Below are 25,945 nucleotides of genomic sequence, written 5' to 3' on the forward strand. Positions count from 1 at the left end.
CTAAAATCCAGATCAAGGGTTTCAAAAGTCATCCAGGTCTTTGGGAACTGCAGAGCAGGGCATTTTGGGTCTGTTCATCACTCATCAAAATCGAAAAGGAGTCACAACGTTTTTCAAAAATGTTGCTATTGTTTTGCACCTGTACTTTTAAAATATAAACAAACTAGTTTTCTTTTTCTGGCATGAATAAAAACAGAAAGAAATGGATAAACTAGCATTTTCTCTAAAAGTGAAATTGTTTTTTTTTTACTTTTGAAGGAGGCTGTTGTTGCACAGCTGAAAAATATGTTTAAACTCCTAACATAAATAGAGCCACCAGAGAAAATCCACCTTTTTACTAAAGTTTTGGTGGTATCCGAAATGTGTGCATGCTAGGAATGCTAGAGCACACGAGGCCTCTGGATATGGGGTGGCTGTGGATCAGCAGTTGACCTCTGATTGCAAGATTGCAGGTTCGATTCCCGCCTTGCAGGAATGTGTCGCAGTGTCTTTGGGCAAGTCACTGAACCCCACCTTGCCTCTGGTGGAAGATTGGTGCCAGTGTTGGGCAGAGGAGCCGCCACTAGCGTGTGAATGTGTGTGTGACTGTAAAGCACTTTGGGCCTTCGAGGAAGGTAGAAAAGCGCTAAATAAGTATTTACCATCATTTTTACGGTCAATTCTACTCTTCTAGGAACACCTCAGCCATAAATGCATGAACCTAACTCATCTAAATTAAAATAATGCTAAGTATGTTCAAAAGTTAGGGCTGATATTTTATTTATTTTCTTAAATGTGGCTGCAGAGCCTCAGGCTGCAGATCCCTGAGCTGGGGGGATCTGCAGCAGGATTCAAGTGTTTTGGAATCCGAGTTATTCCTAAAAGCAGCAGGAGAAAAGAAGATAAAAGTCCCTGATACTCAACAAAAGTTGAATTGTGCCTTTAAAACAAAAACCCAAACTATTTATGATTTATTTATTTGCGATACTGGACACTTCATTGTGTTTTTGTATGTCATAAACCTGTTTTACTCTGGCTGTCACATGTGTTTATAAAAAACAGAACTTCCCTGAAGTCTTATTGTATATGAAATGTTAGTATTTATGCAACGGGAAGCCCTTCTCTTTCAACCGTTGTTGCATGGCAGACAATGCGGGTCTACCCTTTTCGTTTGAAGTTTCATATCAAAGTCATCAGTTCAATCTACTGGAGTTTTTATGCAACATTTTAATTTATAATGACAGTCTTTACAGTATATTTTTCATACTTGCATCTTAACGCTCATCTTTGACACAGGCTGAACCCTGGAAGCACTGATATGTGGTAGAAAAAACATTAATTTGCTGACGTTTCCATTTAGAATGGTGAAGATCCGGTTTTATGGTTTTACACCGACTCTCTGGGATCTGACCAGTAGATCACCTGGAGATCATAAGCACCTGCTCATCCGATGTGACAAACTGCCTTTTGTCTTTAGTCACATCGCTTTTTTTTAATCTAAAGCTCAGCTCCTGAGCAGTAAAGTTTCCTGACTGAACATTGAGGCTTTGCTCCGACTTCACGCTTTCAGCCGGAGTGGTTGTGGAATCCGTCCTGAACTTTAACAGCTGCACGGGCAGAAATCCGTGCTTATGTAACCCAAATATGCCAACGCTTGTAAAAGGAAATCATGTAGGGCTAAACACAGGATTTGACACGTCTGAAAGCAGGCCTGTGTCAGAAGGTTGGACCGGCTGAGCTCCACTAATCTGCCCCCAGCCTTTGAGAAAAACACTTTCCAGGCTTTTCTGGAAAAAGAAAACAGAGCCCTGTTTATTGAGGACAACTGGATCTTTCCATCCGCGGTGTCAGATTTAATCCTGAGAGGTCGTGTTGAATCCTAATGGAGATGTTCAATGCACCTCTTTAATCTGGCTTCCGGATCCACTGCTGCAAATGGTGAACAGATTGTTTCTGCACCACAGGAAACAGGTCAGCCGCTGGCGCTCAGACTAACGCCGCATCTCTTTCACCTTCAGTCGGCCGACGATCACAAAACTCTGACACGGAAGAGAAAGAATCAAACTTTTGCATCAGGAAGAACATACAACGTTTATTTGTCCTTTTTGGTAACAAAACAAAAGGCACTGGGTTAGTTCTTCTGGAAGAGGGTAGGATCATCTTTGAAAGAGAGCAGATGGCCATCCTGATGCTGAGAAGGGAGAGATTTACAGGAGGCTGACACCAACAGCAGGATTTTAACCCAATGCTGAAGACATGGAGCTCAGCTTCACTTCAGCCATGGAGGAGCAAATCACTTCTTCTTTGCAGGAAATGATACATTTATACCCAAAGCTTTAGTTAAAACATTTTTGATCCCAAAAGCTTTTAGTGATGGTTTATAAATGAAGTGAAGGACAGTTATAACCAGAAATCACACGTGGAAAAAGTCACTTTTTTTTTTAATAAAGGCATCATTCTACAAAGATAATAAATGTGGGTGGAGTTAGAGTTTACGATGAGTAGTGTTGATGTCACATGGTTTTGTACCAGTGACATCAACACTATGTTTAACTTTCGAAATAAGGAGATTCAATTTGACCCACGTTATTCCCATCTTAATCAAGTATTTAGTTTGAAATAATTAAAATGACCTTACATGTTTTTTTTAACATTTATTTCACATGTTGACTTCTGATTTACAATCAATGGCATAAAATCCTATTTTGTCGCACTGAGCCCTCCTTGTGCTTCTCCTACACATTCCATACATTAGAATTGCTGTTTGAGTTCAAGTCTGAAAAGTGCTGCTTGGTTTTATTGGCCATAAAAACCTTCTTTTCTGCCCGTTCTGGTTTACAGAAATGTACATAGACGGATTTCAGTTACAAAGAGGGGGCAGAAACCACTTCCTGTGCACCATGCCGACGAAATGGAGCACCTTCCTCTCAGGTGGGAGCAGGAAGGTCAGGTGGAAAATGACAGATTAATCGACAAAAACTTTAAAATGTCACTTTCAATGTCACAAAGAACAGATATGAAGCCTTCAAGTTAAATGACTGCTTGTCCTTCCTGCACATTTATAAATGAAGTTACCATCACAACCTCAAATTCATCGTTGACATTTTAGTGAAACACAAGATTTTGCTGTAACAGAACATAAACAGAACGATTCATCTTCAAAAAGTGCCAGAAGTGACGGGCAGTAACCGCGGGTTTGGCTTCTTGCTGCAAAGTCAGGCTTAAGTTGTGCAAAAAAGTTTCTTTTTCAAACATTCAGAAAAGGTAATGTGACACGTGGTAGAATCAAAAGTTCAATTCTGCTGCAAACGTCAGATCAAAAAGCCCTGCATTCCCTCACTTACAGCGCCGCCCCTGACCTGTCAGCTCTATGCATGTAAACCGCCCACGGCTAAGCAGACCCACTATTATCCCAAAGCCCCCCAAAGAAAACCAGAACACTCACTCAGCAAACACACACCTGATGGCTTTTCTTACTTTTGTCAACAAAAAAGTTCAGGCACCAACTTCCCGTTCACACAAAGCTGTGAATATGACATTCAGGAGGCGGGGACACCGGCGTTCAGGGTCAAGACACACAAAGCCACAACCCAACACAGAGAAGCCCCTTTCTCACTACTGCAGTCAGTTCAACAAATGGACTCAAGCTAAACACACACACACCAAGCTGAAGCGAAGCTCTGTGGCTCGGAAGGAAACACCAAGACAAACATGAGACAAGCGCACAGACAGGAAGCTAAACGTAAAGAACGACAGGACGCCAGAGAGAGCCCATCCTCCGTCTGAGCTGCCCTTTCGGCAGAAACACCGCTCAGCATTCAGGGTAACAGCTACGGGAAAAAGAAGAAGCACAACATGAAGCTTTTGCAAGACGTTATGCGGAAATAGTCTGTTTTAGGCACTGGTGAATGCGTCTCCGTCTGCTCTGCTGGTAAAGAGTCGGTCCAGATGCAGAGTTTTCCACCTGAACGTTTCAAACGGCTTTGGTCTGATGATAAACACTAATGTGTAAGAAAACAAAAACTGCAGGCAGAAAATTTGGTTTAAAAAAGCCTAACTTTAGGAGTCCAAAGAGACTGAATCCTGACGGGCTCTCAGGGCAGAGTATCATCCAAATAAAGTCTTGAAAGTGACCCGCGCCCATTAGCCCGACACGTATGCAGCGCTTTCAACACGCCGGTGCAGGAGTGACGAAGGAAGCAGGAATCAGTCCAGGCTGGTCAGAGGCTCTTCTTTTCAGGCATTCGCTTGGTTACTGCAGCGTTGAAAACAGGAACCTCTCGTCGGCCTCAGGTCTCCGACCGCCTTCCCAGCTCATTATCTCATGGTGGAGGAAGCTCTGAAGTAGGAGAGGAATTTGAAGCAGAGGCTCACCACAAAGTACCAGATGTTTCGGGCCATCTGGGATCGGGCGATGAAGATGCGCCAAATGAACACCACCAGGATGGTGTTGAAGGTGTAGCGGATGTTCCTCAGCCTGAACAGACAAACATGGTTCAACAAGATGCTGACAGTTATCTGCCAACAGCTTTGAGCTGGAACAGGAACCCACACTGACTCTTCCACAGCTTCTCTGACGCAATTCAAACCTTTTTTTTAATCCAACCTGCCAAAAGTCCCCCCCCCCCCCCCCCCCCCATAGAGGTCCGTCACAGTTAAAAGGTCAGCTAACAAAAAAAAGTTCAGAATCTCATAATGTAACAACAAAAATCTATGAAGAAAATCTGACTAGAAACAGTTTCACCAGGAGACATGAAGGATAAACTCTGGAACTCGTCTTTTCACCGCTTCATTTGTAGAAGAAAGGTGGATCTCCTGTGTGCTCTAGATGGAATGGATGGAAGAAGAACAAAGGAGGAGGAGATCCTGAAGGAGAAGTTTGATAAGAACGTTCTTGAGGTGAAGAGAGGGACGGATAGGAGGATGAGCCTGAAGGGGGGGTGATAGAAAAGGTTGGTGTTTGTACAGAGACTCTGATGTGTGATGTGTGACTAAAGATAAAGGGAGAGGTGTAGATGACTGTGGTGAGAACAGCCATGTTGTTGATGCAGAGCTGGAGGAAGCAGAGATGAAGATGTTGAGGTTCTCTTTGGGACAGACCAGGATGGATCAGGAATGAATCCATCAGAGGAACAGATCATGGTGGATGTTCTGGATAAATGCAGGGAAGCAGATGGAGATGGTTTAGACACGTTGAGAGGAGGAGCAGTGATGATGCTGGAAAAAGGATGCTGAGGTTGGAGGAGAGAGGAAGACCAAAGAGGAGGATCATGGAGGCGGAGAAAGAGGAGATGAGGGAGGTTGGTGTGAAGGAGGAGGATGCAGAGGACAGTATTAGATGGAGACAGATGATTCACTGTGATGTGTTCCCAAAGGTAGACACAATAGTCAGCTTTGGGATCTTTTCCTGAGAAACCAACTTCCTGCTTGATTTCAGGAGGCAGACACCATCTCTGTCCTTGAGACTTCAAACCCCCCTGTCTGATGCAGCTGATAGTCAGGATAAACATATGACGAACTTTCCTGTTCTCCCAGATGTTCCAGTGTTCATCTCTTTTCTTTCATCTCTGACCCAAGCTTATCACAGCAAATGCCCCCACCCACCAGAATCCAGTTCTGCTGGAGGGTCCTTGCCGTTACCGGGGTTTTCCACCCCACATCCACACAGTTTAACGCTGCGTCTAGGAATTACACTGAGACACACAAATGTGACAGTAATATGCAAAACCTCCTGGGCCTAATCCAAACGTGAAACAACGTGGCCTTTATGCTCTGCCTCCACATGAAATGAAAATCACCCCTCCTTCTGAGTCAATGCATTTCAGTCATCACAGTCAGCGGCAGCACACAAAAACCTGCTGCTACCGTGTATAAGGAGGCTCCTTTAAAGGACAACTGGAAATTCTGGGAGGTTTTTTTGTCATGTTACATGCATGTGCAGAAATTGGTGTTGGTGCTGGCAGAGGCGTGAGACGGCTTTGGGTTCCTTACTTGTTGAGGTGTTTGCGCGCAGCAGGAAGGCCCGACAGCTCTTCGTTCAGGACGTACTTTTTGGTGCCCATGCAGTAACTTTCCATGTACTCTGCCCAATTCAGCTGACGCACGTCAAAGTTGAAGACCTGCAAGAGGCAGAGCAGGCACTTCACTTCTACAGGGACAGACACTGCAGAGGTTTGCCTGATTGTGAAGATCAGACCCAACGCTTTGACGTGTTTCCACCACTTAAAAATTATCTTCCCAGCACAACTGCACATCTCAGAAATATGCAAATTCCTCACTATTCTTCCTGAAAGGGGCGTCTGTTCATCAGGACATGCAGTCAGCAGTAAGTGAATGACTGCAGTCAGACATGACCGTCCAATGGTCTGTCATCGCCACAGAGTGATCTGTGCGGCAGGACAACAGGAAAGCAGCTGTCTCGCTACACATCATCACATCATTGCTCCTCCTACCTTCTTATCTTCTGGGCTCATCTGGGCCAGCAGCATGCTCATGTTGTCCGTGTTCCACTCCCACGAGTGACTGGTGAAGTACTCCAGGACCATCATGGCTTTGTGGAGGCGGGAAATGGTCTTCATCATCCTGTGACGAGGAACATTTGATGGTGAGGAGCAAGGCAGCAAGGCAGAAGGTGGACGTTACGATGTGACGCAGCATCAGAGAGGATGATGGGAGAAACATGTGAAGTAAAAGTGGTGAGGAAGAGGGAGAGGGGCAGTGGGACAGTGTTTCAGGGTTCAGGGGCAGAGATGAACTTGTCCACAGATGTTTCCTTATAAAAGTCGAAGACAGATTTTAATTGGTTCCTCTTTTGTTGCTGTCTTGTTAAAATTCATGACAACCCACCTGAAATGAGGTTTACCACACAGCATCATGTCAGTGAAGGTTTTTATTTCTCCAGGTGATGTTCTCTTGTAGATGAGTCGTAGCATTTGGACTCAAAACCTTGAAACGTTTCACCACCCATCCAAGAGGCTCATGAGCCACTAGGATTTTAAGTCCAGATGCCATGACTCAACCTCAAGACAACCATCTTCTTCCTCTATCTTCACTGAGGTTTGTGTGTCTTCAGGTCCAGAAACATGAGACGGTTGGGGCAGAAGCGGCACATTTTTAAGCTGAAAGTCTCCCTGTGAGCATCGCTGCTTTGTCTGCTATTGCCATCAAGAGCTTCCCCAAATACTGAGCCCCCCCCCACCACCACCAGACATTATTATCCATTCATCTGTTTACTGGAATGGATGACTTTGAGCTCTAATGGTTTTCTGCGGCCTCTGCTGTGGCCCGTAAATGCTGCCGCTTACACTCCCCCCCACAACCACCCAGTCCCATGGGTCCGGACCTTCAAGACTAGCACTACTTACCTTTGAGCAAAGACAAAAAATTAATTAGATACACATTAATCTTGAACAAACAATAGTTTAAAAAATATCCCCCAAATAATAAATAACAGCAACAAAGTTCAGGTGAATTTGTATTTGTTCAGCTCTACACTTTAAGGGCAGACTAAGCGGCTTTGTCTCAGTTTGACCCTTAAAGTATTAATCCTGTTCTGTTCAGAAATCAAACCCATCTGAGTCACTTAACTGAGAGACAAAGACTCATTTCTAGGTTGCTGCACAGGACAACTAAACCTCTTTGTCACCCCACAACTGAGCAATCAAACTGAGGACATTAAACAAGATCACTGAGCAGAAGGATCCAGTGTGAGCTGGACTGCTCTGGTTAGGGACTGTCAATAAGGCCAGACACTCAACAGACCTGACCTCACTGGCTGTCTAACCCTTTTTGGAGCCAAATAGACCCAACTGGTATTGTGAAAACGTAACAGTCAACTACAAACATGCGTTACCAAAAAACAATAATGAAAAAAAGAGGGCGCGACTAAAAAAAATCATCAGAAGAAATAATACCGACAGTAGCTACTGTCGCCCAACCCCCAGCTGAGGACAAAGGACTCCTAACGACCCAAAACCATGTACCGGTAGTCTAAGTAGACAATACCATCCAGCTTCAGGTCTGACTCCTCCCCCATGAGCACATATAAACCAGCTCTTCGACCAGCTATTTCAGAATTGACAAAGCCTTTTGGATAAGAGGTGAAATGTCTTCAACTTTAAAAACCAAGTCCAGATGACAACCCCTAAACCTACTACTATGATGGAATCTACCTGGATGAATGAGAGTCTTCATAGACCGAAAACTACAGCGAGTTGTGGTTAATGGGGTCGGGACAAATTAAGCGTGGGGTCTAGTTAGGAGGCGCCTAAACTTCATGCTGCTGGTTCCACACAAAACCACACAGACAGAGGTTTGAGCAGCTCTGATGGCTTTACTTTGTCAATTCCCCTTGATGGGTGGGGCAGGGGCAGTTGTGACATTCGGTCTTCCAGTCCTGGAGTGGGGGAAAATCAGGTTTTACCATCTGCCTTTTCCTGTGACAGACGTGCAGACAGTCTCTAACTTGTGGGACAAATCTGTGCTGTGCCAGTGCCGACGTCTGTTTGCAAAAATATCTGCACAAATATTCAACGCAAAACCATTGTTGGGTCATTTCTTTATTAGAAAATGTCTTCTTTGACGTCCGGCTGCTCCATTTACGGGTTCCTACAGCAAGTTATCTGCGTAACCTTTGCTCTGTATCCTTCGCACTCACGCCAAACACTCTCACTATTTCCTTTTCTACCTGCATGAACCTCCTCTTGGGTCTTCCTCTAGTCCCCTTTCCTCTCTCCTCCAACCTCAGCATCCTTTTTCCAGCATCATCACTGCTCCTCCTCTCAACGTGTCCAAACCATCTCCATCTGCTTCCCTGCATTTATCCAGAACATCCACCATGATCTGTTCCTCTGATGGATTCATTCCTGATCCATCCTGGTCTTTCCCAAAGAGAACCTCAACATCTTCATCTCTGCCTCCTGTCTTTGCATCAACAACATGGCTGTTCTCATTAGTCTTCTACACCTTTCCCTTTATTTTTAGTCACACATCACACCTGAAACCTTCCTCCACCTGTTCCAACCTGCTTGACCACGCCTCTCCACCTCTTTCCTACACTCTGTGCTGTTCTGGACAGCTCTGAAAGTCCTCCACCTTCTCCACCTCTGTTCCGTGTAACATCTCATTTACACACAGATTCTCTGTCTTACTGACCGTCATTCCTCTTCTTTCCAGAGCAAACCTCCACCCCTCAGATGTTCCTCCACCTGCTTTCTGCTCTCACTACAGATCACAGTGTCATCTGCAAACATCACTCATCAGAGATTCCCGTCTAATCTCATCTTCTGTCCATCACCACAGAAACAAAGAGCTCAAAGCTGATCGTTGGTTGTAGTCCCACCTCCACCTTCAACTCCTCCCTTTCACCTCCAGAACATCTCACCTCTGTCTGGGTCATTTAAAAAGTTTGTTTTTAACACAACTGCACATGCATATGCAAATTCCCCACTATTCTTCCTGAAAGGAGCGTCTATTCACTTGAACATGCAGTCAGACTCAGCAGTAAATGAATGACTGCAGTCAGACATGACTGTCCCATGGTCTGTCATCTCCACAGAGCGCTCTGTGTGGCAGGACAACAGGAGATCTACATTGACTGTCAAGAGGCTATAAAGACTGTATTTTAAGCTTAGTCTGCCCTTAAAATGACCAGAAGACAGTTTAAATTCTGAATCAAAAACTAGAAGTGATTTCAAAGCACTCAGCAATGATTGACAAAAAAACAGATAAGTCTAACTGGATTTAAAAAGAGGTTCAGAAGGAAATAGATGATTTTTAACATAACCTTATTAGTCAAAGCAAGTTTTTTATGTGTTTCAAACAAATACCAAAGTGGTACTACCCTTCCTACAACCCATTTAAATCCAGTCCAACTTCACTTCTGATCAAATCCATGGTTAAAGTGTGAATGCTGCTAGAGAGCAGAAAAATGCCTTCAGAAAGAATCCGAATCTGCAGATTGGGCAGAATAAAATTCAATTAAAAAAACATTAGTTTGGGTTTTGAACCAAATGTTGTTGTCTTTGAGAAATTTTACACCAATCGTGAAAGGATGCAGATTCTTTCATTGAGGGTGGATGATTGGTAAGATGCGATGAACATGCATGGCTAATCAACACACAAGGGTAGGGATAATCATTACTCCAAACTGTTGACAAACCAAACGGAAAAAGGAGTGAATCAGTCTGATTTTACAGAGCAAAAGAGTAAAACCTGCAAATGATTTACCACTTAAAACACTGATCAGGATTGACAGCAATCAGGCTGCATGCAGGGACGTTGCTTTCAGTGCGACGAAGGACGTCTGACTGAACACAACTTTATGAACCTCCAAATATCCCATGATTGGCTGAGAGGTTAGCAGTAAAAATCGTCATGTCCGCTCTGTAGTTTGCCTGCAAAAGGTCAAGCAGGGCTGTCATCTTTTGAAGACAGCAGCTCATGCTTGTATCAGAATCAAATGTCACTGAGATGATTCCTTGATGATCAAAGGAAACCCTGTAGACACCGTCTCTTCTGCCCTGGGTCCATTCTGGTTCCACAACCCCAAAACACAACCAGGGAGGGTGGGGATATGTGGGAAGAGTGGGGGCTGACTGGCAGAGAAGAGGGAGCTGGGAGGCAGTTGCAACCTTACCGGGGCTTGTGACCCGTCAGCCTGAGATAGCCGTCATAGAGCAGGGCGGGCAGCGTGTGGCTGACTGTGGTCCAGTACTGATTAGTAAAGGGGTTGGAGCGCAGATTGACATTGGGCCTTCTGAAGGCCTGCTCTAAGGGATTGGTCTTGAAGGTCATGTTTATACAATATTCTGTAGAAGAGAGATACACGACATGACGGGACACGGAGTACACAGAGGATGAGATGTAGAAAATGCATTTCCTCCCTTCATAAGTTAGAGCTAGGTGCAGCCTCAATGCAAAGGCTGACGATTAGCGTCATCATGTGACACTGGCTCCAGTTTTTCTTCCCGGGATAACGCAGAAGGTCAACGCCTGGGTGGAGTTCCCAGCTCGAGTCCATCTCTGAACTTAGTGCTGATGTCTCAGGAAACCAAAGGAAAACTAAAGTGGAGTAGAGTGCAGAACCCACTATCCTGTCCTGATTAGGATCAGCGATGGGTTATGCAGTCTTTAACAAAACTACACAAAAACATATTTTTGCACATCAACAATGCAGCCATGATGTTAGGCAACTACACTAAAAGAAAGGGACAGGATAAAGCGGCAGAGACGTGGAGAGGGGCTCTCAGACAGAAGCGGGGTTACCTGGGCTCTCGTCCAATCAGTCTGAGGTACAGATCATAGAGGAAGGCGGGAGCCTTGTGGCTCACGGCTATCCAGTACTGATTGATTAGGTGATTGGTTGTGAGATTAACATTGGGGCGACGAAAGGCCTGCTCAAGGGGGTTCCTCTTGAAGGTAGATATTACATGGTACTCTAAGAAGAAAGGTTGTTTAACACAAGCCATCAATGAACAGCTTTTATTCTTCTCATTTCCTATTTCATTGACAGATGAAAACAAGATGTTCCTTACCCCAAACTGTCTATGGCACATAGATACATACATACATATGATGCCAGTCAGCATAAACAGCCCAGTGTGCATCACTGTAAAGGGTGTAGATTTTATTTTATTTATTTATTTATTTTTACACGGAAGCAGGGATCATTCCGAGCTACTTTTCATGTTCACATGGATTTAAGCCAAACCACGATGCATTATCTGATACCTTTTTTTAACATCTTCTTGGTAATCCTCATATTTTTTAATGACACTTTTTCGGTATTGCAAAAATTATAAACTGACCAATCAGACGCCTCAGTAATGGCATTTGATCTCATGTCTAACGTTTGAAACATTTGATTGACAGATTTCGTGTGGTTTGCTTTTGTAGAGGTAGGGGTGTGGACTTCCAACAAGCTCACTCCTGATTCGCGTGGAGTTGTTGCTATAAAAACCAAGACTCAGACGACACGGATCAATCACTGCTTATGGAGAATGTCTGGCTCCAACACCGCGGCATCATGAAAAAATGGCGTTTGTTAGTTTGTACAAACATCTGTAAAGCCTCTAAGTTTTCTACACGTTAGTGCTCAGTCCACCTTCAAACGTTTTTGCTCCAAGAACGCCACCCGGTTCCATGCTGGAGGGTCATCAGCGTCCGCTCCACAATAACTCACAGATAAGACTACAAAACCTGCTGTGTTCTGAATCCTCACAGATTTCATGCCAACACATAACAATGTTGTAGATTTAAGTAGACCCGCTGGGAGACTTTGTTGGTTTACAGCATTCATTGTTGTAGAAAGTTGAAATTTTATTTTTTCTTACGTTTTCCTTACATTCTTACCTCAGCTTTCATCATTCTGAATCAATTGAATGCCCTATAGAATTCCTTCTGGACCAGAATTAACAAGTACAGATCCAGATTTATCAATTTTTTTTGTTTTTGGAAAATAATTTTCTTTGCAGAAATGTATTTAAAAATCTCTGCTCTGCTTTATTAAAGGCTTGCCTGACAGTTAAGGTAGGATATTTAACAAACTAACAGCTTGAAGCTCCAAAACCAATAAAACTATTTTTAGCTGCTCGACAGAGACGGGAATTTCAGAGGACAAGCTTGAAGAGTCTTTTGATACCAGATTGTTAAAAGGCAAACTTTTTTTTATAAAAAAGAACCAAGCTGTTAAAATTGACAATAAAAAGTGACTTGAAACACCTACACTTCCTACTATTGTCAGATGAAATGGAAAAAAGGCTGTGCTAATGTCTTCAGAGCACTAAGCTGCAAATGAGAATAAACATGAGAAAGGCCATACCAACTTCCCCCCAGTGAAACGGGTTGATCCCTCCGGTGGTGCAGTTGTACACCAGCATGTTTTTGGACCTAGAGCAACAACCAGACATTGGAGACAAACACATTCAAGAAGCACACCTGGGTCAGAAAGGGAATGGGAGCGCTCCCTGACCTGCTGCGCATCTGTGAGCCGGAGTACCAAGCCACAGCCAGCGTTGCATTGATGACCACATCCACAGGCACCAAGTCGGCCACTGCGTTATTAGATGCTCTCATTGTTCGCAGGATGCCTTTGCCAGCCTGGAGAACAGAGGAAAAGGCAACTAATACATTATTTCAAAAGGATATCCTCTGAAAAAAACAACAACTTTAGGTAACTGGAGGGGGTTAAAGCACTTTTTAATCCGTACTTACTGCAATAAATATTCCACTAGGTCCATTGAAATTGTCAATCCAGCCCTAAAACAAAGAGTGAGGTCAGTGACAGCACATCCAAACTAAGAAAGCAGCAATAGTTCCTCTGATAGTTCTGCCGTTTCACTGCCTGTGAAGCAGCAGTGATGGGGATTTAAGGAAACTATGGCTTAAAAAGCCTTTATCTGCATAACCCTGACTGAGGAAAGGATGAACCTAGCAGCCACAGTGGAACCTAACCAACAGCATTTATGACAATCAGCATATTTTCCTTAAGCCCCTCTCTTTCCTGCCAAAACAGAGACCCTCTGTACTGATTTAAAATGAAGAGTTCAGAGAAAGGTCTTTAGCACAAAAGGGTGGGAGTTCCTCACCGGGAAAGGCTCCTTCCAGCTGGCTCCAACGATGGAAGGCCTGACAATGGCCACGTTGATGTCCCCAGCCTCCTGCTGCAGCAGGTACTCGGCCAAAGCTTTGGTATAGGTGTAGGTGTTAGGACGCTCTCCAAGCAGCTTTGGTAGCAGGGACGATACCAGATCATCATCCATCCAGCTGAACAACAAGGAACCCTTTTACTTCTCCACAACAATGAGCAAAATGAAAAGGCTGAACCTCTATGTTGGGGAGTTTAGCTCAAACATGATATTTTTGACATTTTTTCTGTGGTTCAAGTAATTTAAATTATAACTTGACCAATCAGATGCTTCAATTAAGTGGGTGGCCTGACGTCGAACATTCGAAGAGTTTGATTGACAGATACCACCGAGCCCGCTTTCAGTGGAAGGGGTGTGGCCATCTAACATGCTCACTCCTGATTGGAGAGAGTGGTTGCCATACATGTAGACGGACCAATTACGGCTTACTGAGGACGTCTGCTTCCAACATGGCGAAGGACATTACGTGGCAAACTGGTGGCTCAATTGACTTAATTTGGGTGAAACTGGAAGCAAGGCATTGTCAGTGGGTGGCATCACACGCAGTTATGAGTCAATGTAATGCACTGACACTATGTGACACTATAAAAACCTCGGTGTAAAACAGTGATGCAGGTAAACATGCGTAAATCCTTATTGGCTGTGTTTCCATTGACTATGAAATTACGATATTTGGATTTGCAATAATAATGTCACCAAATAGAAACACAACAATTACCGGGGGGGGGGGGGGGGGGGGGGGGGGGGGTCGCAATTATCAAAAAAAAAATTTGGACTTCGAGGAGATGGTTTTGAGGCGTATTGAACTGAGGCGTATTTCGCAAAACTATAGTGGAAACACCTTTTTTTTAACAACCAGTTGGCATTGGGGTTCTCAGTAGGAACTGGATACCGTGGTCACCGCACAGCGACGCCACAAGAGGTCCAACAGCATCACACAGCTCATCAAACGCTCAGTGTGTCATGCAGAATTGTTGGATCCACAACACTTCTGTAAAAAAAAAAAAAAAACACCATTTCCCTAAATGTCTTCATCCGTAGCCGCTCCCAGGTGTGAGGAACTCGCCGCTCCATGGCCTGAATTAGACGCCGATGTCTCCTTTGATGGATGATGGTGAGGGCTAATGCCGTGGCAAAAACTGTAATGCATCTGCTGTCAATCAAATATTGTTTACATCCTTTGCCATGTTTTGAAGTAATTATTGCGTGATTTGGTTTGTGTTTATTTGCTTAACAATAATTACTTAGAAAAGTGGAACTGCAAAACTGTGTTGTTTTTTTTGACATTTCTAGAATTTCAATAAGTTTTTGTTTATGTGTGTAATGGAAACGCAGCTACTGATGGCAACTTTATTCAGTTACCACGGCAGCAGAATTGCAGTTAAAAGACGCTTCTGGTCATTAACTGACTTGAGTTCATTGACATTAGGGCTAAAGTCGTTTACAAAGCATGTTTCTAACATGCAGGAACAGAGGCCATGTTTCATCGCCTACTAAACACCAGCCAGTCCGCTGTAATCATCTTATGATCTATTTAAAAAGCGTAGTCGTTTATTATGATATTGCTGTTTTTAGCCCACTTTTTAGTAAAACTGTTGTTTTTAAGGACATAGACTGCAGAGCGGCAGCAGTTCATTACAATTTCAGCTCGGATTTGTGGGCGGGACTGTTGGTGCAGAGCAACCCCAATGTGTAGCGGAGAAGGGAGCTTGTGGTCTGTCCAGTGACAAATATGCTATTTTTTCCTACTGCATTTTTTCATCTGCTCCTGATTCACAACAATTAGAATAAAGAAATACTCCGAAAAGACGATAAATAAACCAAAAGGTGCACCTCAGCATGAAGGGCTCTGATCTAGACGGTCAGTTTGACCGGATGCTCTCCATCAGAGAACACTCCCATAAAAGAGCCCCGACCCCCCCCCCTGCTCCACCAGAACCTCAGATCTAACCTCCAGCCTGCAGACTCTACAGCTCAGAAAGGCAGTGCGAGTTCGAGACTGTGATCTGCGTTAACGTCTTCCCCTCATGTTAAATATTCTCTGACGTAACCCAAAGGAATGTCAGCCCAGGCTGGAGGAACGGGGCCGCCTCAGAGGGGGGAGCCGGAGACTTACTCCAGAGTGTCGATGAGTTTGCGGTAGTCCACAGGGGGAGGGTAGACGATTTCTTCAATGACCTCTCTGTCACAGTGGGCGTAGGCTGTGGACACGTGGGTGAAGATCTCCAGGTGCTTCATCCTGCGGGCCAGCGCCAGCATCTTCTGAGTGGCCAGCACGTTCAGCTGCATGGCATCTCTGAGGGAGGGCAGAAGACAATCAGCTGACAGGAGCTGCTGACGCTCAAACACCAGAAGAGCAGAGTCGCAGCTCAGTAGGAAAGCGAGGAGGGTGCTGCTGCAGTGAAACGTGAAGACACGTTGGTTCCAAATAACAAAAAGGAAAAAGCGTCTGCACATTTTTTTCCTGAAGCTGGTCTGAATCTGCTCTGCTTCTCTGATTTATTTTCAGATCGCTGAAAGAGTTGGAATGGAGCGGCACTGACTTGAGCGGCTCGTTGAAGCGGATGGTGGCGGCGCAGTGGAAGACGATGTTAATGCGTTCTGCCAGCAAGTCCTGGTCCTCTTTGCTGAGATCCATCTCTGCCAGAGTGAGGTCAGAGTTCACGGCGATGATCTTCTCAGCGAAGCCCGGCTGCTCCACTTGCAACTGTTCAAACAACTGCAATAAAAAGAGATTTCCATGACTTTAGGACATATGGCGGAGCTTCCACACGGCTGCAGCTGCTGCCTCTGCTGCACGAGCAGAAGGCAAGCCACTCAGCCGAGCTGGGCTTCAAACCTTCACTTCAGAAAAAACTAGACGCCGGGAAATAAAGCAGCACCTAAAGCAAACCTTAGTTTAAATTAAAATACAAACTGTGTTCACATCTGAGCAAACAGGATGTGGTTACACATGAAGAGTTTCAGTCAAACAGAACTTCCCCCTGCTGCAAACTGCTGAGCAATCAACCAGGAGCGGGCTGCTTGGTTTCATGAGACAAGAACTTTCTCTAACCCCTAAGAAACCAGTCCACAGACCCAAAGACAGAAACTAGCAGGCTGAACTTCCAGAGCGTGGAAAAGCTTCTCACTCAGTGCACCGAGGAGCGCCGTCGCCTGCAGGAAGGCGATCTGTGTTCTGGTACTGAACCAACTCATGACAGAAATGAGACGAAAGACTGGACCATCTGACTTGACAGAAATCAGCATAGCTCCCAAACTTCAAGCCACTTCAAGGCCATTTCTGCACATTCTGGAAGCTCTCTACACCCATGCTGAAGCTTGACCCCGCCCCCACATCTTCAACTGTCACTTAGTCATCAATTTAAGAAAAAAAAAGAAGAGGGAAACCTTGAATACAGAAAAAAGAGATCAACAATGTCTTCTATGTATTGTTTTAGTGCATGAACATATTTAAAGTTCCACTACGATCATCTTTTGATCTATTTTCAAAGCGTTCCAGTGGTCTTCTAAATATGATGGTGATGCCGTTTTCAGCCAAAATCAAAAACCTGGGTCGTTTTCTACGACAGTGTCTGTAGAGCGGCAGGAGTCCATTAAAAATTAACCTCCGAGTTGTGGGCGGGACTGTTGGCATGAAGAAAACCCCCCCTCACCACCCATAAATGAGAGCTCTGTTTACACTTTCTCCCACTAGCTTACAGCCCCCCACACCCCCAACTAAAAATGTACATAGCAAATAAAAGGCGAACAGTATCAGATCCATGAAGTCGTACAGTTTAGATCCAGATTGCAGCTCAGGTGAGGAAAACAAAGACGTTCAGGGATCTATCGGTCTGACAGTGCATGATCAGAATGGAGCGGAGCAGGAAACCTGTGGCTCACCGACTGAAATTTTTATGCAACAGTTAAATGTTCTTTTAACTGTATTTTTTCGTTTGCTTTGATTGACAATGATTTGAAAAAATAAATAGTACTCAGAAATGCAATTTTAAGCTCTAGTTTCTTTAGACGTGTCCTCTATCCTGCCCAAAAAACAAGTTCAAAAGACCAAAAATAACATTTTCGTTGGGGTGGTTCTTTAAGCTGTTTTCTTTGTGAAGCATTTTGCCTGCTGTAGGTTTTTATGAACAGTTGCAGGGGTATTTGCTTCATCGCAGTCCCACTCTGTGCTGGGTACAGGCTCAGACTGTGCAGTTAACCCTCCTGACGTTCCCACCGTCTCGTGATGCCGCCTCACCTTGCAGTTGATCATGTCGGCCACGCGGGCCTGCGGGCTCTGGCCCGCCTTTGACCGGACCAGCACATAGACGGCTCCCACTTCGGGGCAGGACCTCAGCAGCTTCTCCAGCAACACCTTCATTACAGAGCAGAGCAGCAGCCATCATTCAGACGGAGGCGTGCTTCAGTTCGGCTCCCACATTTCATTCACGTGCGTTTACCTTCCCCATGAAGCCCGTCGCTCCAGAGAGCAGCACGTTTTTTCCTGCATAGTACTCTGGGATGGTCACCATGGTATCTCCTGCAAAAGAACAATCCGGTTCTAATCAGAGGTGGTTTCTTCAAAGTAAGACATTCTGGGAAAAAACACTTTTGTTTCATAAATCCTTCATAACAGCAACAACTATAGTATTTATATTAGATTTAGTTTTAAGAAAACCTTTATGGGTTGACCTTAAAATGACCTGCCTGCATAAAGCACATTTGCCTTTTATACATTCAGTTATAATTTAAATAGAAAACCACACAAAGTCTTGATCCTATTAAGTGGAACCCTGAAAGACTTGAAACCTTGTAGGTTCTGTGATTAATTATTGTAGAAAACCTGTGATTTTATTCTACATAATATGCATTTCTATATTAAAAGATCTTATAGACTGTTGTGAAATTCATTGAGAATTCAGCTGATAGTCCAACGATGGAATATTACGATTTTTATCCCGACCACCGGTTCTGTTCAGACATTTTAGACTACATTTCCAAGTGCAGCTAGAGACTGGAGGGGGTCTGGTTTGGTTGTTCTGTTGGTTTCATTAGACCAGGACCGTCCATGGCTCTGCTGGGGCAGTTCACAGTTGAGTGTGAAGCAACTGGAATTAGAGTTAGCGCCTCCATGGTTCTCCACAGGAAAAAGGTTATCTGCCCTTTCCGGTCAGTGGAGAACTTTGAGTTGAAGTATCTTGGAGTCTTGTTCAAGAGTGAGGGAAGGATGGAGCATGAGGTTGAGCGGGTGATCGGTGCAAAAACTGCAGTAATGCCGTTGAAGAGTGAAGAAGGAGCTGAGTCAATACGGAAAGCTCTAGATTTGCTGAAGGTGAAGAGGAGGAGGCCACAGGGAAGACCCAGGACCCGCTTGGGATCGGAAGAACTTTCAGTGGAAAGGAAAGCCAGAGAATCTGTCCTTTGACTGCTGCCCCCCAGGACACTTGTCAAATCTCTAATGCCCCCCAGGACTGGCTCCAGATAGGTAGAAGATAGAATGTGGAAGATAAATGGATCTTAAAATACTTTTAGACTGATTCCCACTTCCTTACACTGCAAAGGCTCACCAACAAGTTATAACAACGTTCAGACAGTAAAAATCTCAGACCGTACCACCTTCAGTTAGCATGTCCCATTAGGAAGAAGAGGCAGAAGAACGGCTGATGCTGCTCAGAAAGCAGCTTCATTGCTCAGTCTTATAGATTTCAGTGCATCAGGATGGATTAGATACAAAGTTGTCTGTAAAAACAAATCAGGGACGAGGATTTGGCTGTTTTCTGTAGCAATGTCAACTATAAAAACTATAAAAACCAACAAGCATGTCATTTTCAGAACCCGCTGAATCCCTTTTGGAGTAACTGGGCCGGTAGGGTACACCCTAAGCATTTCGCTAGTTTGTTACCAGGCCGCACACTCACAATTTACAGCTACCACTTAACCTATGGTGCATGTTTTTTGGACATTGGGAGGAAACCAGAGTTCCTGGACAAAACACACGAATGAGGAGAACCTGCGGACTCCACACAGAAAAAACCCCAGCAGGGATTCAAACCAGAGTATTCTCAGGCAAGGGTGCTGACCACTACCCACCGTCCAGCCCGTCCCCCACTAACATGCAAAAAGTGTTTGTTTTTCAAGGAATTGAGCTTCTGTATCTACAGTCTTTACACTGAGTGTTCACATTCAACAATATCGTTTATTTTCCAGATCATGCAGCGGCTTAAAAAAAAAAGCCAGCAATGCTAGTCCCCATGGGGGGGGGGCCTCCTGCACATCCATGTGAAAGTTCCTCAAGCAACTGTGCTCAGAGGTGGTTCAACAAGCTGCTGAATCATGAGACAAGTATGCAACGTCTGCCTTTACAGTTAAATCCATCAGTGCCAACAACAGGTTGCCCCACATGGATGGAACTAATCCCTGGAAAATCTAAAGAAAAGGTGTGAAAACAATAGACTTTTTCTATAAAGGTTTTCCTGCAGCCTGATGCTGAGCTCAGCTTCTTATCACAGACCTTCAGTAGATGGTCTGGGCCCACTTAAGGCTCATAAACAACACACAAAACTGGCTTCAGGTGGATGTAGACCTGGTTTGACTAAACCTTAATGCTGCACCACTGCTCTTATTGTGACAGGTGAACCAGTTCTTCTGCTTTCTTTCATCAGATCAGTGCTCTGACAAACACTTCCACAAAAACTATTTTTAGAAAAGAAAAAACTCAAAGCAAGACCAAAAAAAAAAAAAAGGCGACTCAAGAGTCACACACCTTCTAAATTCCTACACACGAGAATAAAAAGATCCAGTATTATGAGGGAACATTACTGCAGGTTGCCATGACAACAGAGCCACTATCCCAGCAGGACGGTGGACCCGAGTGAGCAGCGGCAATCCCGCTCAGACTAACCATGTAGCGAGTGCCCCCCCCTCCTGCTGCTCGCCTGTTAAAGCCCCACTGTGGCTGCAGCCCGGCTGCTCTCTGGGTGACGGCAGCTCCGACACGAAGAGACAGGACGAACTCTGGAGCAGAAGAGATTTCTGTTCCAGAGCACTGAAGTCTGAACAGCCTTCACACACTTCTCTGACAGAGCTGAGAATGTCTGCATTCCTATCTGCACCAGCATTTATGACTGTTGGACATGATGAATCAAGACAGGAATGGGGCAGAAACAGGAAAAGCCCGACCTCGGCGGCGGACGAGCCTTTGGCGCCGTAATGCCTTGTGTTACCCTCCAGCTGTAATTTTCCTCTCTGATAGTCTTCAGCCAGGTCAAATGAAACCTGATTGTACCACAGCTCCAGCTTTGCCTCATCTCTCCAGAAGAATTTCTCCCTGAAACTGTGTGGTTGTTGTAGTGCATTGTGGGAAACTCCAGACCGCGTTTTCTTCCATCAGGGGTGTCCTCCTTGGTCATTTCTATTGACTGTATCTGAGAACCAAAGCAAGCGAGTGTGACGGTTTACTCCCAGCTCCGACAAAATGAGGACAATTCAGCCGCCATTTTTTCCCGATCCGGACGGCACCATGTTGGAGCCAGACGACATCAGCAGACAGTTGTTGGACGTCCACACCCCTACCAGTGAAAGAGGGCTACACGAAATCTGGCAAACGTTTTGAACATTTATAACTTGAACAACTTGCACTAAGAAAAATCATTTTTAAAAATAATTAAGATTGTCAAAAACATGCTAGAAAAAGAGCAAGAATTATTTAAAAAGCTGTTTATTTCTCATTGTAGTCTATGGGATTTTGGCTTCTTGGAACCAGGAGTTCCTGTTTGAAATGTCAGGGCAGTGAGTCACTCAGTCCAGTTCTCTTATACAACATACTCAACGGTTGTCTCCATTAAGTGGAGTTTGACTCAAACAGCTCCTGAAGGTGGATTGGACTCTGGTGCACTTTGACCTTGGAGCTTTAATGTGTTTGGAGGTGGTTTTTGGTTTCTGCGTTGGTCTCATCTGCTCTCAAAGGCAGGCTCTCATTTCTGGCGCGTCACTGACATAACCAAAAAAATCTTTGCTTGCAGGTTCTTTTGCCCAACTCTTTGACCGTGAATATTTTGTCATTTTAACAAAATGAGCCTTTAGTGTTGATGTGATTGATCCTCTTTAGCATTTGCTGACAGCAGGAAAGCCTTCTTTTATTTCCAATGACAGTATATTAACTTTGTGGGGTTTTACGAGCCAACGAGTTCAACCGAGTTACACTCAAAACGGTGGTCCAACTATTATTCTTTAGACTTCCATCCCATCTTCATGCTGAGCTCCCTGACTTGCAGGGAATTCAGCAAGTCAGGGAGCTACAACAAGTTGTAGCTACAACAAGCAGAGCTGGATCAGAACCGGGACGATTGTGAAGAACCTCAGCCATCCCAACAATGGACTTGTCTCTGTTTGGTTCAGGAAAGGATTTTGGTTCCATGAAGACAAACAAGGAATGAGGAGGAGCTTCTTCCCTCAGGCCGCTTGGAGTCTATACCAGGAAATGCACTGAACCTAAAACGAATTCCAGAACATTTCCCTCACCAATTGTTGTGAATTCTCAACATGACTTGTTCTTTAAGACGAAAGTCACTGCAAACACACCGCCACAGCCTGAGGGCATTAGAAATTTACCACATTGATAATTTTGTTATCAGTTTCATTTCAACAGCTTTTACATATGACCTAAACATGTGTCTAGTGTGTATTTCCTTATATAAAGAAATATTGATAATATTTATATTTGGTTGAATGCTATAAAGCATTCAAGAATTGTTTAAACATTCAAACAATTGTTTTCCTGTTTCTTTCTTTATTCTAGTATCTTCCACCATTTGTTGCTGCTTAACTCCTTCTACATTTTTCCCTTTATTTCAATCATTCAACTATTTAAATGTTCAGCTCTTTCAGCTTTTTCCAGCTATGACTTTATGGTCCTCCAAATCCTTGAACTTTTCAAGATATTCCAGGATTTTCGCCTCCATTGAAATACACGAGGAATCCTTGGTCCCACAGCTCACTGGTTCGATACCCTGCATTTTTCACAAACACATTGTTTTTGTGCTGTTTTCAATTTATTTATGGCCTTAATCATTGACATCAATGACTTTAATCATTACTTTATTTATTTTTTTGCCAATTATTACCCTTTACGTTTCCTTTTTATTTAGCAACATAGCATCCAACCCTGCATTTTCTTCTGGAAATGCAGCTCCTTCTAGTTATTTTTGTATAATTACCTCTTGTAACATCTACCTTTAAAAACCCACCTTTGCAGTATTTTCATGCCGGACAGTCACACTGCACTTTTAATGTGGATGTATTTATGTGTCGAAAAAAACCTGAAGTTGAATTTCAAATACACCAATAGTTGAAACTTCTTAAGACGGAGTTTAGCTACATTTCCTCCACAAACATTTCATTTCATTTGAGTCCAAATGCTGCTGAAGGAGGTAACTAATGTATGAGAAAAAGGAAATACCACCTGGATATTTTTCCAGATGGAAAAGCTGCTGGTCTATATGTCACAGTAACCATACTGCAGCCTCACTATGACAAAACCTAACATATGCTGCAACCAAGTAGCAACACCACTGCAACAACACTTCAATCACATACAAACATCACTGCAACCACGCTGGAACTACGCCGTAACATCAAGCAACATCACCCCACTGCAACGGAGCAGCAACATCACTGCCACTGTGCTACAGCAATATTGCAACCATGCAGCAACCTAACGGCAACCAGAGCATCTAGGTGAGAAGCTCCCTGAAGCATGTTTGTGTTTGCGTTGTTTTCAGACCAGAGTTCCAGGTCTTGTCTGCAACACAAACACAGAGGTGTGTAATCTTGGGCCGGGCCCCGCTGCCTTTTGATCCGGTGTCTGTTAAAGAGCTCCTGCACCTTACAGTCAGTCAGACAAACAGGCAGCAAGTTGATCCCTGATACTTTCAGCCTGAATAATGAATGCCAGGCGCTCTCGTGCTTCAGCAGGGCACCTGTGGAGGAACGGCAGCAGTTTCCAAACTCAAAGATTGAAAATATGAATGAATGAATGAAATGGCAAAAACAACTGCTATGTAAACCAGCAGGGTTCATACTGCACCACCCTTTGGCCTCTTAACCCCCCCCCCCACTAAATTCTAAAGACTGACAACCTGCAGAACAGATGACTTCCTGATAACCTAACAGCACAACTGCTGACACTGATGGATGTAACTACAAGGAATGATAAACTAATAAGAGCTCATTTCTATTCAGAATTTGAGTCCTTTGGACCTCAGAGTTCGCCTGTCTGCTGTAAAAATCTGTTGTCTTCTTGGACACACTTAAAGCCCCACTCCAGTGTAAATGGCGTTTTTACCGTGTTCTTGTGGCATTTTTCTGATGATGGAGTACATTTACTAAGGAAAATTAAGACTAAACCCGCGTTTCTGAGTATTTCTTTGTTCAAATTGTTAATCAGGAGGAGGTGAAAAAATGCTGTTTCAAAAAGCTAATAGCCAGGACTTTGCCCACAGTCTCCCTGCTCCGCTCCATTCTGAAGCGTCCACTGTCTTTGCTTTCCTCGCCTGAGCTGGAATCTGGATGTAAACTGCTGGATAGCTCTGATAATTCTCACCCTTTTTGGTAGACAGCTAATGTTAGCCTGGGGTCTGAGGGGCTGAAAGCTAGTGGGAAAGAGTGCAAACAAAGGGATGATGGGAAATGTGAACCGGCGTCCTCCATAACCTTGGCCCTCCCACCACTCAGAGGTGAATTTCACCTGCTGCTCTGCAGAAACTATGTTCTAGAAAACGACTCAGTTATTTGGATTTTGTCTAAAAACATTAGGCTTATAATTAAAAGACCCCAGGGAAGAAAACAGGTGATCGGAGTGGGACTTTAAGGGACTGCAGAGGTTCACGGATCAGAGGACTCACTTATGCACACTTCTATGGAACTGATGCTACTAGACACACATTTATTATGTGATTTACAAATCAGTTAATTTTCTGTCCAAAATAAACTTTTATATAATAAATAGAGTTTTAAGATAGTCGTTTCCGCAAAAAAGTGGAACTTTAACAAATAAAATGTATTATTCATATGAAAACATTACAGTGGTTTTATTTTGAGATGCATGGATTTCCTGAGGTTTTTTTTTAAATCTAACTGAACTCTTTTTCCTAACTAAGGTGTCAAAGCGTTCATTAAATTACAGAGGCTACTAATTGACATTGATTGAGCAGCAACATGCGCCACGCTGCAGCCGTCTCCAGAGAAGAGCCGCTTCCTGCTTGTTTGCTGGAACAACACGTCGTCTTCTTCTTCTTCTTCTTCCCACGTGCTGATGGAGATGAAATTACCTTCATGAGGAACTCATGAGGAGGAGGAGGAGGAGGAGGAGGCTTTCCCTGAGCCGAGCATCAGCTGACTTTGATTCACAAAAGCCTAAAAACTGAGGAACAAGCTTCACCAAGAAAAGCCAAGCCTGAGACCTTCCGAGGCGCAACAGCCTGAAACCAGACGCGACTTCCCGTGACTCTACCGAAATGAATGCCTCACAACCGGGGGGTGTAGCTAAAAAGTGGTGCACTTCTGCAAAGCCCGGCCTCGATTTAAAGGGAGGCTCCTGAAAGGGGAGGGACGGGGAGTCTACATTTGATCAACAATCTTCTGCCAGCCGGGAGCTTCGAGGCTGCGAGATGTTTCTGCAGCACCAGACTGACTCCTCCGTCCACATGACCCGCGCGTTCCTGCCAGCCGAGCCGCGGCGTGCCGCCCGGAGGCGCCCCTCCCTCGCGGCGCATCTCCTCCGAGCCGCCCGTCGGTTAGCGGTTCGATAACCGCGCAGAACGAAGCGCCTCGGATGGGCGCGTGGGACAGCGTACGTACCGCAAACGTCGAGTTATCCCGGGTTGGAAAGCAGTGGCTCCGCGCGGAGAGTCGGGAGAGTGAAGAGCGCCGCTTCAGAGGACAGAGTGAGGGCTCAGCCGGAAGCCAGCCGTTTACAACAACCGCCGTGACGTCAATGAACAGCGGGCTCCTCCACAGATAGGAGAAAAAAGAAGAGGACTCACTCCTTCCCCTTTCCCTCCCATCAACACTTGGGGTGTGTACTGGCGACAGGCTGGCGTTCAAAACGTATCCCGATACACATCCCACTATAAGTCATTGCAGCGTAACACATTTTCTTTTGCTTTTTTCAAGAGTATCACTTAAAAATAACTCTGCCTTGAACAATAATACACCTTTCATTGTGATAAAATTGTAAGATGTAGTTTATTTAATGATCACGATGTTAAGCACTGCAACTGTATCTCAAATAAGTTGCTTTTAGCCAAGAAAATTCATAGTTCTTTTATTTTGGTAACTTA

The 25,945-nt window shown here is 44.4% G+C and overlaps 1 protein-coding gene across 3 annotated transcripts; it reads right to left on the minus strand.

Annotated features, from left to right (window-relative positions):
• Window positions 1–2,044: 2,044 nt before the first annotated feature.
• far1 (fatty acyl CoA reductase 1) lies at window positions 2,045–25,682 on the minus strand. Of its 3 annotated transcripts, none has more exons than XM_023955416.2 (13): window positions 25,464–25,682; window positions 18,068–18,147; window positions 17,866–17,982; window positions 16,169–16,344; window positions 15,742–15,921; window positions 13,566–13,743; window positions 13,192–13,236; window positions 12,950–13,077; window positions 12,800–12,867; window positions 10,616–10,787; window positions 6,432–6,561; window positions 5,971–6,098; window positions 2,045–4,456 (listed from the first exon to the last, which is right to left on the minus strand). In XM_023955416.2, exons 2-13 carry the CDS (start codon window positions 18,137–18,139, stop codon window positions 4,297–4,299), a joined length of 1,554 nt encoding a protein of 517 aa, XP_023811184.1. In that variant the 5' UTR covers window positions 18,140–18,147; window positions 25,464–25,682; the 3' UTR covers window positions 2,045–4,296. The 3 variants fall into 3 exon arrangements, with proteins under 3 accessions (XP_023811184.1, XP_023811183.1, XP_078804327.1); XM_023955415.2 differs by lacking the exon at window positions 10,616–10,787 and adding an exon at window positions 11,245–11,416; XM_078948201.1 differs by lacking the exons at window positions 10,616–10,787; window positions 25,464–25,682 and adding exons at window positions 11,245–11,416; window positions 24,935–25,162.
• Between the last annotated feature and the right edge of the window lie 263 nt (window positions 25,683–25,945).

The sequence above is a fragment of the Oryzias latipes genome, chromosome 6, assembly GCF_053564925.1.
Source record: "Oryzias latipes strain Hd-rR chromosome 6, Olatipes_Hd-rR_3.1".
Classification (NCBI taxonomy): domain Eukaryota; kingdom Metazoa; phylum Chordata; class Actinopteri; order Beloniformes; family Adrianichthyidae; genus Oryzias; species Oryzias latipes.

Bases quoted from the DNA above. Each gene is read 5' to 3' on its own strand.
- far1 (XM_023955416.2), bottom strand. From the start codon at position 18,139: ATGGTGACCATCCCAGAGTACTATGCAGGAAAAAACGTGCTGCTCTCT. The intron at 6,562-10,615 runs GTAAGGTTGCAA...TCCTCGTCACAG, and splicing joins CTGACGGGTCACAAGCCCCG to GATGATGAAGACCATTTCCC. The intron at 6,099-6,431 runs GTAGGAGGAGCA...TGCCTCTTGCAG, and splicing joins TGAGCCCAGAAGATAAGAAG to GTCTTCAACTTTGACGTGCG.